Here is a 16,985-nt window from a genome sequence, read left to right as displayed (position 1 = left end):
TAACTGCACACAGGATTATTAATCTAAATTTTTCTGCAGAAGAAATCCATAAAGTCCTGATGCAGCCAGAATAAGTTCTGAATGATTTCAGAAATAAACATACATAGTTTAAATGTGTTATAGACAGAATAATAATCAATAGTATATTTACCTAAATGACAGGAGAGACAGATAGAAAAGTCTAATCTTAATGCTGTAAAGTATTATAATATTATATTATAATACACACCCACTTTATCTTTCATAAGGTCAGCAGCAGATAACCTATTATAAAATTATAATATTCAACATGCCCACTCAGAGCTGCCCAGGTGACCCATCATCCCTACAGCAGATCAGAGCTTTAACTTTTAGTAGCTTTATCTTTAGTTTAGACTTTTCAATTTTATTTAAATTTAGTTTGAGTTAGTTTTCAGCATGTTTGTTATTTTAACCCTGTCCTTGGGTCAAATTTGACCTGTTTTCAAAGTTCCTACATGAGAAACATGGCTCTTCAACCAAATTTCCCAAAAATAACATGTTTCCATGCGCCATTAATGATCACTACTTTTATGTTCTACCCGGGTGAAGATTTGTGATCATCCATAAACATATAGTTCCCCGACCTTGAGTTTTAGTCAAGACAAGTCCTAACTTTTCAGGGTTTTGGTATTTTGTTCCGTGTTCTGTCTTATTGTGGTAGTCTTGTTTTTCTGTTTTGCTCTGTTCCCTGTTTTATTTTGAAGGTCTGGTTTTCTGTCTTGTCTGGTTTTACTTCCTGTCTTTTGGTTTTCCCGCCTTTGTGATTGTCTGATGTGTTTCACCTGTTTCCCAGCCCTTGTGTCACCTGTCCCTCGTTAGTCCTCGGTACCCTCTGTATTTAGTCTCTTTGTTTCCCTTGTCTGTTGTCGGATTGTCTTGTCTTGTTTGCTGTTTGTTCTGTTTTGTTTCTGCATTACCTGTAGTGGATTTCCTTGATTTATGGATTAGTGTTGCATGTCATTATTAAAACTCTTTAAACTGCATTTGGGTCCCAACCTTGCCTGCCTTCGCACCAGTCCTGACAAACTTCTTCTAATTTTACTCAAAAAGTACCGGTAATTTAATGTAAATAATATTTATTCACCCCAAAGGCCACGGAATAGTTCGGAAACTGCTCCTAAAATTAAATGTATTCATTGCTTAATTTTTGTTAATATGTATTTAATAATTATGGTTCACTTAAAGCAACACTATGTAACTTTTAGCTGCAGCTGCCGTTCCAATGAGACAACCTGTAGGGGTACTGAAGCTGTAAAAGTCCTGTGGAGTTCGGCCCATCCTCCACCCCGACCAACCTCCCTACGTGGATTTTTGCCCTTTCATACTACCCACTAAAATTGGCATACGGAAGTACATGCCACTTAAAAATCTAACTCCCTCTTTACAACTGAGTAAACTTTTGGGAAGTAGTGAATAAGACTAACTTTACACATGGTCGTAGGGAGTTGGGTTGGGAACTGGAGGGTTGCTGGTTCAAGTCCTCGTACGAACCGAAATACGGAGGTGGACTGGTAGCTGGGGAGATGCCAGTTCACCTCCTGGGCACTGCCAAGGTGCCCTTGAGCTAGGCACCAACACCCCCCCGAACTGCCTAACGGCACCTGTTCAGCAGGTGCAGCCCCCTCACTCTGACATCTCTCCATTAGTGCATGTAAAGGACCTGAGCATGTGTGTGTATTTCAGGCCTGTGTGTAGTGTGTAATAACAATAGAGTGTAAATTGTAATTTCCCAATAGGGTATAAATTATAAATTAGTAATTATAGGTGGCAGTGTAACGAGAAACATTAAGTTCCCGTTAGCCAATCAGAATCCAGAATCTCTCTCAACGAATCACTTCCTCTCTCTTCTCTTCCTCCCTTCCTCGGCTGCCTTACCCTCCGTTTGTCTCAAGCCCACTGGATGAGTGCCATGTCTTAAAGCCACCATGGGCTTAACGGATAACGGTGGAACTACACCCTCTGGCCCAGAAAGAATTTTATCATAGACTTTGTAGGGACAAAATAAACTTCTGTATTTCAGCGGATAATTTCTTTTGGGATACATCAACTTACCAGCCCGAACACTTAAAAGGGTCCTTGTTTAAAATGTCATCTTTTTAACATTTTTAAAATTCATGAGTAGCCGAATCCAGAGTAATTAAACTAGGTATGATGAACGTGCATAATGGCAGCGAGCAGATCCACGAGACTGTGCCCGCCCGCTCACATGGTTGTTCTCCCGAGGTCCTGTAGGACGTAGGAGAGTGGTATCTTAATAAATGTAGCGTTACAGTTTTAAAAATATCAATGAACAACAAAGCAATCCAGCATCCCTGACAATAAGACCAAAATAATAACAACAACGTTAAATACATATTAACCATGTTAATTTAAAACAGCGGTCATAGGGCTAAAAATAATTAGTTTAAAAAAAGTGCTGATATCCGACAAAAACTAAAACATGTCGAGTACACAAATCAATTGATTCAATTACGTGAACATTTCACGAACTGACATGAGGCTGGGTATTCACTGTAAAAGCTGCTATCTACTTTAGCTAATTCAGAAAGCTAGTCAACAGCTCCCTCATCTGGGCAACGTTATCTCTGACAACTTTGTTTTTGTCTGAGGCTGACAGAGGTTTTTCTGACGCTGAGGCAGTTTGGGTTGAAGCAGTTTTAGCTGAGGGAGATTTTTCTGAGACATGACGCTTTTTGGTCTGACACTTGACTTTAATAGACTTTACAGAGATTTTTCTGAGACTGACTTTTGGTCCGAGGCTGTTTTTTCCAAGACCTAATGCTGTTTTGTCTGAAAATGACATAGGCTTTTCTGAGACTGAGTGACTTTTAGGCTACTCCGAGGCCGATTCGCCTGTGACCTGATGCCTTTTCTTTTGAGTCTGACACCTGTGTCTGAGATCTGAGGATGTCCTAAAATGAACACCGTACCATAGTTACTGCAATAATCTCAAACAATCATAAACCGTGAAATCTATTTCATCTCTGACTATTTTAACCATATGTATCTGATCTATGCAAGGTTTATAAATTATAGTGTGAAAGTCCAGAGGCCATAGTTTGTTAGTTTCTTTTTTTTCTTTTTTTTTTAAAAAAGTTTTAAAAGAGCAAAAACACCAACTAATGAGACAGAATTGTTCCCGCTGCATACAAAAAAGATTTCAAAAATGGAATAATATATGTGAGTGATACAACTGTGGTGGCAAATTTTATTTTAACCATTTGTCTTTGCTAATATTGACCATTTGTTTAAAGATTGTTTTAAACCTCCACATAATCCTGTTTCTTCCTGTAGACTTAAAGGCACCAGTGAGAGAGCTGGCCTTGTAGACTGTGAGCAATAGCATAAGTTATTTTCGCTAAAGAAATTGCAGCTCCTCATTTGTTTATTTCTCGCAGATAAAGTGAAGAAGGCTATAACACTGTCTGAACCGTATCTCTTTCTGTCTCCTGAGATAAGCAGGTGTTTAGTCTAATGTAGGAGACACAGGAGCAGAATGGAAGGTTGAGAGATGATCTGACTGTCTATGGTATTTTTCTTAAGAAAGTGACAGTATGCTAAAGATATTTGAAGAGGGATGGCTTAACGGAGTTTTTTCACTATATAATGTTTGGATATTTAGACTTTTAGTTAGTAATGCTCATTCAGTTGTACTGCATGTACCTTTGAATCTGTATTCTCATATTTTGCAAAATATAATAAATGCTCAAAGACCAGACTTTGGTTTAATTCTCAAACAGTCTTTATTCGTTTTCATTTTTATCATTGATATTTGTTTACTCTGCTGCTTCATAGAAAACTTCCACGACACAACATATCCCAATGTATATGTTCAGCAAATATGATTCAAATTTACAAACACATTTTAGCCATTTTCAAGCATTTGGAGTGCATCTGAACTATCATTGGGTTTACTTAGTTTGTAAAAAATATGATTTGTTTTTGTGAATTCAATAAATGTATTGTTAATCCTCCAGCATGTTTTACAAAAGGGCCCTCGCTTGTCTTGTCTCCAGAGTCAGAAGATGGCCAGGCAAAACCACTGAAAGAGGAAACAAAATTATACAGCATACTGTGTAAAAAAAAGGTTCCAACAAACCAGCTGCTTTTTTTATCGTCTTACACACCTGTTGCATATCCAGCTCAATCTTCCCTGTGTCAGCTCTCTCCAGAGCCCTAAACATTTCTGGTAGAGAGACAGAAAAAAAAGTGTGGAAACTCAAACCAGGTGAAAAAGAGAATACAAAATAGCTAACACTCTGTTGGCGTGCAAGAAAATGACATTAACAGTAAGTTTTGACTGTGAATTTAAGACTTTTCTGTGACCAAAGAAGGAGCTGGTCTCTGAGCTTTGTCCACTAGATGGCTGTATTACAGCAAAGCTCTGAGGTCTACATCAGCCTGCAGACATCAATCAGTCTGTATGTTACTGTAACACAATACCTGGCAGCAGCCTGTTTCTCAGCGAACACCCTGAGAAGGAAGCAACCATTCTTGTCAGGCTCATAGGTCGAGGGAACAATGACATATTCTCCTGGAGGAAGTTTAAAGCGCTTGCACACTTCCCGTGTAGGGACGAAGGAGCACTTGGCCACAGGTCTCTGTCGCAGCAGGACATCTGGACCCAGGTGAAGATTGCTTTGGCCTTTGTACTAAAGAGTAACAGGAGAAAAGGCCTTTTATAAATGAAATGTCAAGAAGCCACAATGCAATTAAGCAATACTCGTGACACTTGTGTTTTGCATTTCAAATTTCAGAGAAAGTAAGAGATATAACAAAGACAGACCTGGTCTGGGACCTGTAAAAAGGAAACAGACAGAATAATTATTTTGTTTAAAATCAGTCAAATACAGAGCTCTGATTTCATGATAATGAAACATCAAATTATTCTGAGGCACCTTATAAATGGCAAAGCCAATGCTCTCAAGGTTGCGGCCGAGCCTCTTCTGCTGTCGTCCATCCTTTTGCATGAGCCCAACCAGAATGGTACATCCATCCTTCCCATCCAGGGGATCATCATCCACATCCTCCAGGCGCACCACAAACTGAGGGTTGGACGAGAATGTGGCTGGAACAGACAAAAGTGTAATTCTTTATATGAAGTGTAACAGAACATCTTGCTCAGAGATACATATGGTTTCTCTGTTACCTGAGAAATTGCTGCAGCCCCCTGCAGTAGAGCCCACCCTCCATGTCCCTTCAAACTGGTAATGCTTCCAGTGGGCCACATCATCACTCATGAGCGCGTCTGGGGTCAAGTTACAGATCTCCAGCCTGGAGAACTGCTTGATAAAGTCTGAATAGGACATCCTGAGGAGAGAAACACATTTCTCAACAAAGAACAGTGGCCGCACTCATTTATGAAACGTGCGTACGACCTTAAACAGGCGACGGGCGTACGCCGATTCCTACGCAAAGCTCTGCATTTATCAATTTGAACATGAGCGTAGACTGCGATAAAATCTCACGTCTAGTCTGAACACATACTCTCCCTCAGCTGTTGCCTCGTTCTGACTCATGAAAACAAAACACAAGTAAAATAAAAAACACTGCATAAACTCCAGACGGCTACCGTGTGTTTATTTAAATATAAGAACACCTACATGTAGGCCTAAGAGATTGCAATAGAAGCCTATAATTAGGACTATAGAATATATATGTCAAGCATGTATAAATTAAATAAACTTCAGCTGGTGTCTGATTTACTATGGCACCACTGTTGACCGCATCAGTGATCTCTTTCCATTCCGCATTCTTTCTACAGCCTTTAATACCAGTTTTCAGGCTGCCAAATAGTACACACGTTAGAACAAATGAACCTGAGATATCAGGATTTCAATTTCCACCTCTGAAAAGTGCCGTGTCTCGGCCGGATTAGAACTCGCCATGTCGTAAATTGCAGGGGCGAGGCCTCAAAAATGAGAATATAATGGGGTGTGATATTTAAATGACGATCGTTTCCAGCCGCTGCATTTATCAATGTACGACCATTCTTACACTCTGACTGGTGTGATACGAACGTTTCATGAATCACACGTGAAGCCTGTCGTAAGAGGATTTCTGCGCTCATATCTGCGCTGGTTTCTACGTTAGGTTGATAAATGAGGGTCATTGTGTCCATCACTTTTTCTAGTCTGAGCCTAAATAGTTGCTTTGGTGATGGGGAAAATATGTAAAATATTACATTTATTCTCATAGAAATGAAAGGTTAAAGCCAATAGATTTACCAGAATTCTCCATCGTCAGCCGCATGGTTCAACTTTGATTTCTCATCTTTGCTGACATTGTTCCATTCACTGGACCTAATTGTGATTTAAAAGAATAAATCATGCTTTTAGGATAATCCTGGAAATAACTAATGGTAGCTGATGGTTAAAGGATCTGGAACGTAATTATTTACCCATCACTCCAAGGCCCAGTCCACTCCTTGTTACCCCATGGGTTCCTGATGCGAAGCAGCTGAACCGGCTCACCTTGGAAATGAACCTGGGAGAGAGCAATGGCAGGCAAAGTAATTTGCATGCAGTTGAAAAAAAGCATAATGTTGACAGTTTAGATAATCATATACCTCCTCTGCACCAGTGACTGAGTATGCATGTCCCTTGAAAAGATTGAGAGGTGTAACTGCCTCTGTCTCGGCATTGGTCTTCTGAAAACACCAAGAACAACAATTTGATGACATAGTACTTTACTTCTGTTGGTGTGTTGGCTTGCAGGTAAGCATGCAAATCTGTATGAAAATAAGCAAATTATTATGAAAATAAGACCTACTTTATTAATAGAGCAACCCAGCAGTGAACCCAGCCTTAGGGCCTTCTGCATGATTTGGAAGAGCGTCGGCGGAGCTTTGTCTAAGTAGTATACTTCTGCAATCCCTCCTGTGAAATCCACAAAGCCCTCAGTAGTGTTTCCTCCTTTCAGGGCCTCATAGCTGCCATACAACCTGTCAGACACAGAGGGATGTGACCAGATTTACCAACTATATATTCTAAATTTTCACTGGATTAACATTTCGATTAAGCAAAAAAAGAACGATCCATACTTGGCGTAGGCCTTCTCCAGCAGCGCGCTCCAAAACTCTGAGCCCACCGCTGAGTGAACAAACAGCAGCTTTCCATTTCTTGTGGGTAAACGGTCATCGATCACCACATCCACCCACTCACCAAACTGCCAGATCTGAGAAGAAAATATTCCCATCAGTAAACTCAACGTCAAATACTTCTATGACTCATGAGCAAGACAGTTGTGTGATCCTTGAATAATATGTTCTATACTCTGCATGTCACAGCATGGCAATATAGGGCAACTTAGTACCAAACACAAAAGTACACTATTTCATTTTTTTTTTACCCTATTACCATGAGCCATCATTTTATGGTCGGACATGGCAGGAAAAAAGTTAGAAGTCAGATAAGAAGGGTATTTGTCTGACCTGGAAGTGAAATATCCCGGCGTAACCTTCAGTAAAACTTTGTTCCTGGGGCACTACACGAGCCAGGATCTGCTGGTCTAGAGTCAGACTGGCAATTGCAGCCAGAAGCCAGCAGTCACCTACACAGTAAAATCAGACACATGCTCTGAGATTCAGCAATATGTGGCATTTACCGTAGTGTAGAAGACGCTGTAAACAGCATGTGGCCACAAACCACCACAAGTTTAGTGGCAGAATGGGTGGAGGGGTATAGACCAGGGAAATCCAAAACACCCCATCCATCCATCCATCCATTCATTCTTTCCCCTCACTTACCCAGAGATCCTTGGCAAATGTCCATCCTGGTGGCTCCATCATCAATGAACTTTGGGTTTGAGCACAGCTCCTATATAGAGAACCAAACAATCAAAGAGTTGAACATTTTAGAGCAGTTTTGAGAAATATTTCCTTGGATTGTCCGGTATCACACTACTGAGACAATAGGAGGAAATACAGTTCAATGATTTAGATCTGATGACTACGTTGAAACTAAAGAATAACCCTATGAAAATAATTCACATGTGATTCAACACATTTAGGTAAATTCTCTTCCAGAGATTATTACTATGGTGAATAGTATGACGCTTAAGTTTAAACTTCTGTGGCGTTCAAGTGTTGCAGAATGCGATGCAGAAAGTAACGAGGTACAGCTACACTTTTATATATATAGTAAGTGTATATAGTGTATATTGTCTTTTACTTCTGCTTTCCAAAGTCTATACTTAATGTCAAATCAGTGACAAGCTCACCAACCATACTTGTTTGGTTAGTTTTCATTACTGTGTTTTTTCTTAGAGGCTTCCTACCTTTGGCCTTTTCCAAACAACCCCCTTGGTTTTGGATGAGCATGGTCCCAGTTCCTTGTAGCCCAGTGATGTGGGCTCAGCTGGAAAGCAGTTGTCCTCAAACAGGCGTCCACTCTTCAAACACTGCTTGCGCAGAGTCTCATAATCTTGCTGGGAGAACTTCACTGCTTTCTTGTCTGTGCCAATGCCTCGTTCCCTGTCCTGCTGACGGGCCAGCCGATCTGCCGTGGATGTCATCCTTGGCCTTTGTTCCAGCCTCCTATATAGCTGCCAAAGGTGAGGGGAGGATAGGGTAGGATCACAGACAGAGACATGTCTTTATATTATCATATAATAGCTGTCAGAGACTTTACTCTGACATATCTAAAATCTCTTTATATTATCATATAAAAGCTGTTAGAGACTTTACTCTGACATATCTAACATCTCTTTATATTATCATATAAAAGCTGTTAGAGACTTTACTCTGACATATCTAACATCTCTTTATATTATCATATAATAGCTGTCAGAGACTTTACTCTGACATATCTAAAATCTCTTTATATTATCATATAATAGCTGTTAGAGACTTTACTCTGACATATCTGACATCTCTTTATATTATCATATAAAAGCTATTAGAGACTTTACTCTGACATATCTGACATCTCTTTATATTATCATATGAAAGCTGTTAGAGACTTTACTCTGACATATCTACGATCTCTTTATATTATCATATAAAAGCTGTTAGAGACTTTATATTGTCACACACCAGTTCGTGAAATACTCACGTTATTTTGTATTCAGGGCCTGTGCTGTGCAGCTGACTGAGATTTGGATTGACATATTCAATCTGTCATTAGTCCAGGCAGCTGTCCCTGCGTGCTTTAAAACCATCTCCATTGTGCCGGTGCCAAAACACTCCACTGCAACAAGCATAAATGACTTCTGTCCAGTTGCACTCACCGCAATCATAATGAAGTGCTTCAAGAGGCTGGTCCTGGCCCATCTCAAGACCTGCTTATTACCTTCACTGGACCCCTTCCAATTTGCCTAACATCTGAACAGGAGCACATAAGATGCCATCTCTACGGCACTTCACTCTGCCCTGTCCCACCTTGACAATGGCAAAACCTATGTAAGAATGCTGTTCATTGACTTTAGTTCAGCATTCAACACCATCATCCCCTCCAAACTGATCACCAAACTCTGAACTGGGCATCAATACCTCCCTCTGTGACTGGATTCTGGACTTTCTAACCAACAGACCTCAGTCTGTTAGGTTAGATAATCACACCTCCTCAATCATCACCCTGAACACTGGCATACCACAGGGATGTGTGCTGAGCCCTCTCCTTTACTCACTCTTCACCTACGACTGCACACCTGTACATGGCTCTAACACCATTGTGAAGTTTGCAGACGACACTACGGTGATTGGCCTCATCAGCAACAACGATAAGACGGCCTACAGGGAGGTCCAGCACCTATCATCGTGGTGCACTGACAAGAACCTGGCTCTCAACACTAAGAAGACCAAATAGCTCATTGTGGACTTCAGGAAGTCTGAAGCTGGCAAACACATCCCCATCCTCATCAACGGGACTGAGGTGGAGCGTGTCACCAGCTTCTAGTTTGTGGGTGTTCAAATCTCTGAGGACCTCTCTTGGACCCTCAACACCTCAGATCCTGGTGAACTTCTACTGCTGCAACATCGAGAGAATCTTCACCAACTGTGTCACAGTCTGGTATGGCAACTGCTCTGCCCGTGACCGGAAAGCTCTGCAGACGGTGGTGAAAACTGCCCAACGCATCATCGGTTCCTCACTCCCCTCCATCGAGACTATCCAGGGCAAGCGATGCTTGCGTAAGGCGCGCAGCATCATCAAAGACTGTTCTCACCCCAACCACAGCCTGTTCCCCCCACTCCCGTCCAGGAGAGGTCTCAGGTCTCCCCGCACCAACAGGTTTAGAGGAAGCTTCTTTCCTGCGGCTGTCACCCTACTGAACTCTAACTCTGCATCCCGGTGATAATTAACCTACTAAGCCCCCCCCCCCCACACACACACACCCATCGGACAATTTGCACTACCCTACCCCACCCATACTGTTCGATTTATGTATTCAGAGATAATAATTACATATATAATTACACCTATACATAGCCATATTCTACTGCTCTTCATACTAATCATCCTGCACAAACTTATTCTTACTATTCTTATGTTACCACACTGCACATAGCTTTACATACTGTACATATCTGTCTATATGGTTCATTCAGTATATCCATATCTATACATTATTTCTTATTATATATTCTGTTAATACAATGCATATATCTATATTAGTATAATGTCACTGCTACCACATTGCACATATCTGTTGTTCATACATTGTTCATATTACATAGCCATATTTATTCTTCTCTTATTATACTGCAATATATGTATTGTCCTGCCTTTGCACCACCTGTTTTTACTTTGTATATGACATTGCACTTTTCCGCTTCTTATTGCACTTCTGGTTGGATGCCAACTGCATTTTGCTGTCTTTGTACTTGTACACTGCACAATGATGATGAAGTTGAATCTAATCTAATAAAACCTGTTAGAGACTTTACTCTGACATATCTAACATCTCTTCCCTTCCTAACGTAGCATATGTCTTTAGTTTTGTGAATGTCTCCTAACTGTCTGATGATTTAATTTAATTTATTTAAAAGGCACAATGCACATCAATCGACATTTTTTGTTTACACTCAAAATGTAAATGCGCTAGAGTTAGCAGAACTGGACGAGCTTCAGGCAAAAGTAAAGTTCCTTTCAGAATACAGAAATGCCTGTCTCCTTGCCTTGACAGAGACGTGGCTTAACGATCGGGATCCACTCTTTGATTTTGAGTTGGACTGTTTTGGGGAGCCTGTCCGTCTTGACAGAGACTCCACAGTGATGGAAAAATCACTTGGTGGAGGCTTATGTCTTTACATAAATAAGAAATGGTGCAATACGGTGATCGTCAGAGAAAAACTGTGTACTTCTGATATCGAACTTTTGTCTGTATCTTTACGACCCTTTTATCTGCCCAGGGAATTCCCACAGATATTTGTAACACTTGTTTATATTCACCCGAAGGCTAATGCTGATTTAGCGACTCGGGCTATGGTGAAGTGTGTGGAGCTGCTTCAGGGGATTTCACCTGAAGCACCAAACTTTGTCATGGGCGATTTTAATAACTGTAAACCAGGGAGGTCCCTGTGTAACTTTAATCAATATGTCACTTGTGAAACACGACGCACCAAAAAGCTGGACCTCTGTTATGGATCCGTCAAAGGTGCTTATAAATCCTACAGCAGATCTCCACTCGGCATATCTGATCACAACTCTGTTTATTCCGTCATGTGGTTCCGTCTTACAAATCAGTACTGAAGAGAAACAAGCCGGAACGAAAGTTGGTTCCGGTTTGGTCAGAGGACTCAATCCAGTGTCTACAGGAATGCTACTGCTGTACTGATTTGGATCCATTTAAAAACGAATGTAAGGATATTGATGAGCTTACAGAGACGGTTTCCGCATACATAAACTTTTGTGAGGAGTTAGTCATTCCCCGTAAACTCATTTCCATATATCCAAATAATAAACCTTGGTTTTCCAAATCTGTTAAAAGCATAATTAATCAATGAAATATTAGCTTCAACCAAGGTAACATGACTAAATACAGAGTATTTCAAAAACAAGCTAAAAAGGAACTTTTAATTAAAGTTAATTATAAAGGACAAAGTTGAGAACATGCTGAGCACAGGCAACTCAAATCCTGCATGGGAGGTGTGAAAGCTATGATGGGGATGCAATCTAAGAAGTGTCCCTCAATGGCATGTCAGACCTTGCCCTCTCAAATGAACACTTTCTATAATCGTTTTAATATCTATGAATTTAGTGAGGAGTTGTCAGTCTTTAATTACGTTGCCCCTAGGCACAGTAATGTCCAGGTTGACAGAAACAAGGTCCTAAAACTCTTTGGAGGTATTAAGGAAAGGAAAAGTCCTGGCCCGGACGGTATTGGAGGCCGTATTTTAAAGAACTGTGCTGAACAGCTGGCAGACATTTTTTTTATTTTCAAAATGTCCTTACATCTCCACACTGATCCTCACCTTTGGAAAGACTCAATTATTGTTCCGGTGCCTAAAAATAAGACTCCAGATTCTCTTAATGACTGTAGGCCTGTGGCACTCACGTCCCTCCTTATGAAGACATAAGAGAAGATCGTGAAGGATGAACTTTTGAACTCTGTACAGGATTTACTAGACCCATTTCAATTTGCCTACAGACCAAAACGGGGAGTGGAAGATGCAGCATGTACTCGGTTTTATTTGATCTATACACATCTTGAGGGTGCAAAGACTTTTGTGCGGCTGCTTTTATTGACTTTTCTTCAGCTTTTAATTGCATCCAACCACGTATTTTAACAAGGACCTTAAAGAGTACTTTTAATATTGATCCTAATCTTATCTGTGGGTTGATAAACTTTTTAACTAACATGTCTCAACGCGTGAGAGTGAATAGCATCTTATTTGATGTTCTCTTTTCCTCCACTGGTTCCCCCCAGGGTTGCGTCCTCTCAGGAACAAAGTGTGTAGCGTCTGAACAGTTTCTCTTGGGGAACAATCTGTTAAGTTGCAGTAAAGAATAATAACTGCAAGGCAACAAAATCCAAGAGAAACATCTACAGAAATGTCTAAAAAAAGAGATAAAAATGTGACAGAAACTTTGAAGTGACAAAAAAGCTTTGTCCTCACAGCTGAAACAGAATCAGAAGTTTAAATGTGCTAAAGAGAGAATACTAATCTAAAGCATATTTATCTGAATGACAGGAGAGAGAGATAGAAAAGTCTGAGAACTCCTTGATCTTTATACTGTAAAATCTTATAATATAATACACACCCACTTCATCTTTCATAGGGTCAGCCGCAGGTAACATAATATAGTGACACATCATCCCTACAGGAGTAGATTAGAGGTTTCACTTCTCTTAGCTTTTAGTCTAGTTTAGACATTGGGATTTAACTTTAGTTTGAGTTAGTTTTCATTAATTTAGGGTCTACTCTCAGACATGAAATATCTAATTTCAGTCATATAGTGTCTACTTTCAGACATTTAGTGTCTACTCTCAGACATTTAGTGTCTACTCTCAGACATATAGTGTCTACTTCCAGACATTTAGTGTCTACTTTCAGTCATTTAATATCTAATTTCAGTCATATAGTGTCTACTTCCAGACATTTAGTGTCTAGAGCTCTGCAGCAATCCAACCGCAATGAATTACTCTAAGGCCATTCTGACATCATCTCTTCCCTCACAAACTCTCTCTGTTGTTCTTCATTAGTTATTCAAACTGGAAGCTTAACCCTGAGAGCTTGGTTTGCATGGATGACTTTGGTGATAAAGCACCAAACCGGTTTTGTGTAAGGCGAGAGATAACATGTGAAGGCACGTACCAGACAGCGTTTCCCTCTGAGCCTTTAACTCTCCTATGCTTACAGATATGGCTTTTACAACACCCAATGGGTGCCTTATAAAGCCCTAAAAACATTCCTTAGCTGTGGTGGAATTTAGCAAAACAAGGATAACATATATATATATATATATATATATATATATATATATATATATATATATATATATATATATATATATATATATGTAGTACAGGCCAAAGGTTTGGACACACCTTCTCATTCAATGTGTTTCTTTATTTTCATGACTATTTAAATTGTAGATTCTCACTGAAGGCATCAAAACTATGAATGAACACATATCGAATTATGTACTTACAGTTTTTTCCGATTGCTAAACAGAGCATAAATTACTAGAGACAAAATACTATATTGAAGAAAACTGCTGATTTTCATTCCTTCTTGTTTACTTTACATAAAATTGGTATATTATAAAATCTATATCTTTTCCTTAAAGAAACTATTGAGTAGTGTCAAGTCACTCAAATTGTTCAAACTGTAAAGATGAAAAAGTTTGTAATTTGTGTATTGGTGTTTGATGCTGGTGTTTTTACCCTCAGTGTGTTCTGAGTGACAGTGTGTGTGTGTGTGTGTGTGTGTGTGTGTTATCTCAGTGAGGCCTGTGCATACTGTTTGGCAGCACTGAGCCTGTTTTGAGACGTGTGTTTAAGAGTTGTGTTGCTTTGAATGAGTTTTGCAGGTGATGTGAACTGTTTAGCTCAGGTGACTGTAGGTAGTGCAGACTGTAGTTTGAGTTTTGCACATAGCACATTTAGCAATCGGAAAAAAACTGTAACAAAAAAGTGTGAAATAACTGAAAACATGTCTTATATTTTAGATTCTTCAAAGTAGCCACCCTTTGCTTTTTTTGATAACTCTGCAAACCCTTGGTGTTCTCTCAATGAGCTTCATGAGGTAGTCACCTGAAATGGTTTTACCTTCACAGGTGTGCTTTGTCAGGGTTCATTAGTGGAATTATTTCCCTTATTAATAAAAAATCAAAGGGGGGCTACTTTGAAGAATCTAAAATATAAGACATATTTTCAGTTATTTCACACTTTTTTGTTAAGTACATAATTCCATATGTGTTCATTCATAGTTTTGATGCTTTCAGTGAGAATCTACAATGTAAATAGTCATGAAAATAAAAAGGAAACACATTGAATGAGAAGGTGTGTCCAAACTTTTGGCCGTTTATATATATATATATATATATATATATATATATATATATATATATATATATATACATTTTATTGATTTTAATTATTTATTTTGTCCAACTGACTTTCAACTCACACCTCTGGCGGAGCTTTTCATGCACTCCTGTGGAGGCTGGAACATTGCACCAGAGTTGGTGGGTGGTAATGATGAATGGGGGGGGATGTGTTCATGTGGTTATTTATATGTTTTGTATTTTGTTATAAAATGAAAAATACAATGTGCTGTTAATAACAAACAAAAAACTTGACTAAACGGGTCAAACCAGAAATACTTAGGTGCCAGGACTATGTGAAAATGGATTTAGTGGAGATTACATTACAACAGGAAATGTTTTTGAAAGAGAGTTTATCTCAGAGAATAACAACAGGTCTCAGCTGTCTAATAAGTTGTGAGATTTCCTCGTACCTGACGAGGGGACATATGTGCAGTACCTGTTGTCCCAACACAAACAAAGACGTGTGTGTGTGTGTGTGTGTGTGTGTGTGCGTGCGCGCGTGATTTTTGTCTGTGTGGGTGGTGATGACGAAGCGGGAGGGGATGTGTTAATGTGGTGATTTTATGTTTTGTATTTTGTTATAAAATAAAAATACGTTTTGTTAATAACAAAAAAAATGGGTCAAACCAGACTAAAGTGTCAGGACTATGTGAAAACAGACACACACACACAGACACACACACACACTGTGGTGGCAAATTTTATTTTAACCATTTGTTTAATGATATTAACCATTCATTTAAAGATTGTTTTAAACCTCCACAAAATCCTGTTTCTTCCTCTTAGACTTTTAAAGCACCAGAGAGGGAAACAGCTGCAGCCGTCAACTATAGCCCAGTAGAGTTATTTAGTTCTACTGGCCTGAACCTTCTCACATTGTTGTCTTTTTGCTTAGATAGAAGTGGAGAAGGCCGATGACTGTTTACGACAGGGAGAACTACGTACGTTTCTGTCTCCTGAGATAAATTGTTGTTTAGGCTAATGTTAGGAACAGAGAGCAGAGGGCAAGGTGATCAGCTATGGCCATGCTAGAAGATACATTTAGAGGGGGGGCTTAACAGAGGTTTTCACTACATGATGTTTGGATGTTTAGACTTTAGGTTAGAAATGCTCTTTCAGACGTGGTGATTGTACCTTTGAAACTGTATTCCTCTATTTTGCAAAATATAATAAATACTCAAAGACCAGACTTTGCTTTAATTCTCAAACAGTCTTTATTCATTTTCATTAAGATCATTGATATTTACTAAACTCTGCTGCTTCACGGAAAACTTCCACCACAACACACACACACACACACACACACACACACACACACACACACACACACACACACACACACACACAGACTACACAAACACACAACCACACAGCACACACACAACACACAGACAGGCATTTAAACGTTGAAAAAAGCATAAAAAGCTAAATAATGACTGTCAGCTGAAAATGCACTGTAACAGAATCTGAAAGGACATTTAAACGTAAAAAAAGGATTCAAACAATGAACTTACAGTTTCTTTAAACCGTCCAGTGTTGACTCGACGCCTGGAGAGAAAGGTAACTGGTTTTCTGTTATGAATGACAGACACACCTTGAGGAAGCAGGTAGGAAGAGCTGCAACTGGAGCAGATTTTCACAATAAGACGACATTTTGGTTTGTTAACAACACTTGTTAACACACGCTGACCATGCCGCTATGAAGGTCCCATGGCATGAAAATTTCACTTTACTTGTTTTTTCAACATTAAAAGGTGCTCTAAGCGATGTTGGATGACGTTACTTCTTGTTGAAGTTCAAAGTATTTAAAAAAAAGTGAAACTATCTCATCCCTCCCTCCTCCTCATCATGTCCCCTCCCTCTCCCTTCCGTTCTTCAGCGCACTATCCTATACTCTAGATAAAAAACCTTTTTCTTATCATCATTGCAAAATCTTGGAGAAATACAACTTACTGACTTTTGATTTTCCTC

At 39.5% G+C, this 16,985-nt stretch overlaps 1 protein-coding gene across 2 annotated transcripts; it reads right to left on the bottom strand.

Moving 5' to 3' along the window:
• Window positions 1–3,745: 3,745 nt before the first annotated feature.
• LOC120562761 (calpain-2 catalytic subunit-like) lies at window positions 3,746–16,633 on the bottom strand. Of its 2 annotated transcripts, none has more exons than XM_039806649.1 (15): window positions 16,529–16,633; window positions 8,299–8,565; window positions 7,769–7,838; window positions 7,454–7,572; window positions 7,064–7,197; window positions 6,793–6,964; window positions 6,590–6,670; window positions 6,422–6,507; window positions 6,249–6,323; window positions 5,171–5,331; window positions 4,920–5,089; window positions 4,808–4,819; window positions 4,465–4,673; window positions 4,149–4,207; window positions 3,746–4,063 (listed from the first exon to the last, which is right to left on the bottom strand). In XM_039806649.1, exons 2-14 carry the CDS (start codon window positions 8,533–8,535, stop codon window positions 4,198–4,200), a joined length of 1,536 nt encoding a protein of 511 aa, XP_039662583.1. In that variant the 5' UTR covers window positions 8,536–8,565; window positions 16,529–16,633; the 3' UTR covers window positions 3,746–4,063; window positions 4,149–4,197. The 2 variants fall into 2 exon arrangements, with proteins under 2 accessions (XP_039662583.1, XP_039662584.1); XM_039806650.1 differs by having other exon boundaries at window positions 8,299–8,557; window positions 16,529–16,606.
• Window positions 16,634–16,985: the final 352 nt, after the last annotated feature.

This window comes from Perca fluviatilis, chromosome 7, assembly GCF_010015445.1.
Source record: "Perca fluviatilis chromosome 7, GENO_Pfluv_1.0, whole genome shotgun sequence".
Lineage (NCBI taxonomy): Eukaryota > Metazoa > Chordata > Actinopteri > Perciformes > Percidae > Perca > Perca fluviatilis.
Note: the sequence above shows the minus strand (reverse complement) of the source record. Positions and strands in the feature narration are given on the sequence as shown.

Coding starts and splice junctions, on each gene's coding strand:
- LOC120562761 (XM_039806649.1), bottom strand. CDS start 8,535: ATGACATCCACGGCAGATCGGCTGGCCCGTCAGCAGGACAGGGAACGA. Junction 6,671..6,792: donor TGGGTTGCTCTATTAATAAA/GTAGGTCTTATT, acceptor TGGTGTTTTCAG/AAGACCAATGCCGAGACAGA. Junction 5,332..6,248: donor GCTGACGATGGAGAATTCTG/GTAAATCTATTG, acceptor TTCTCTCCTCAG/GATGTCCTATTCAGACTTTA.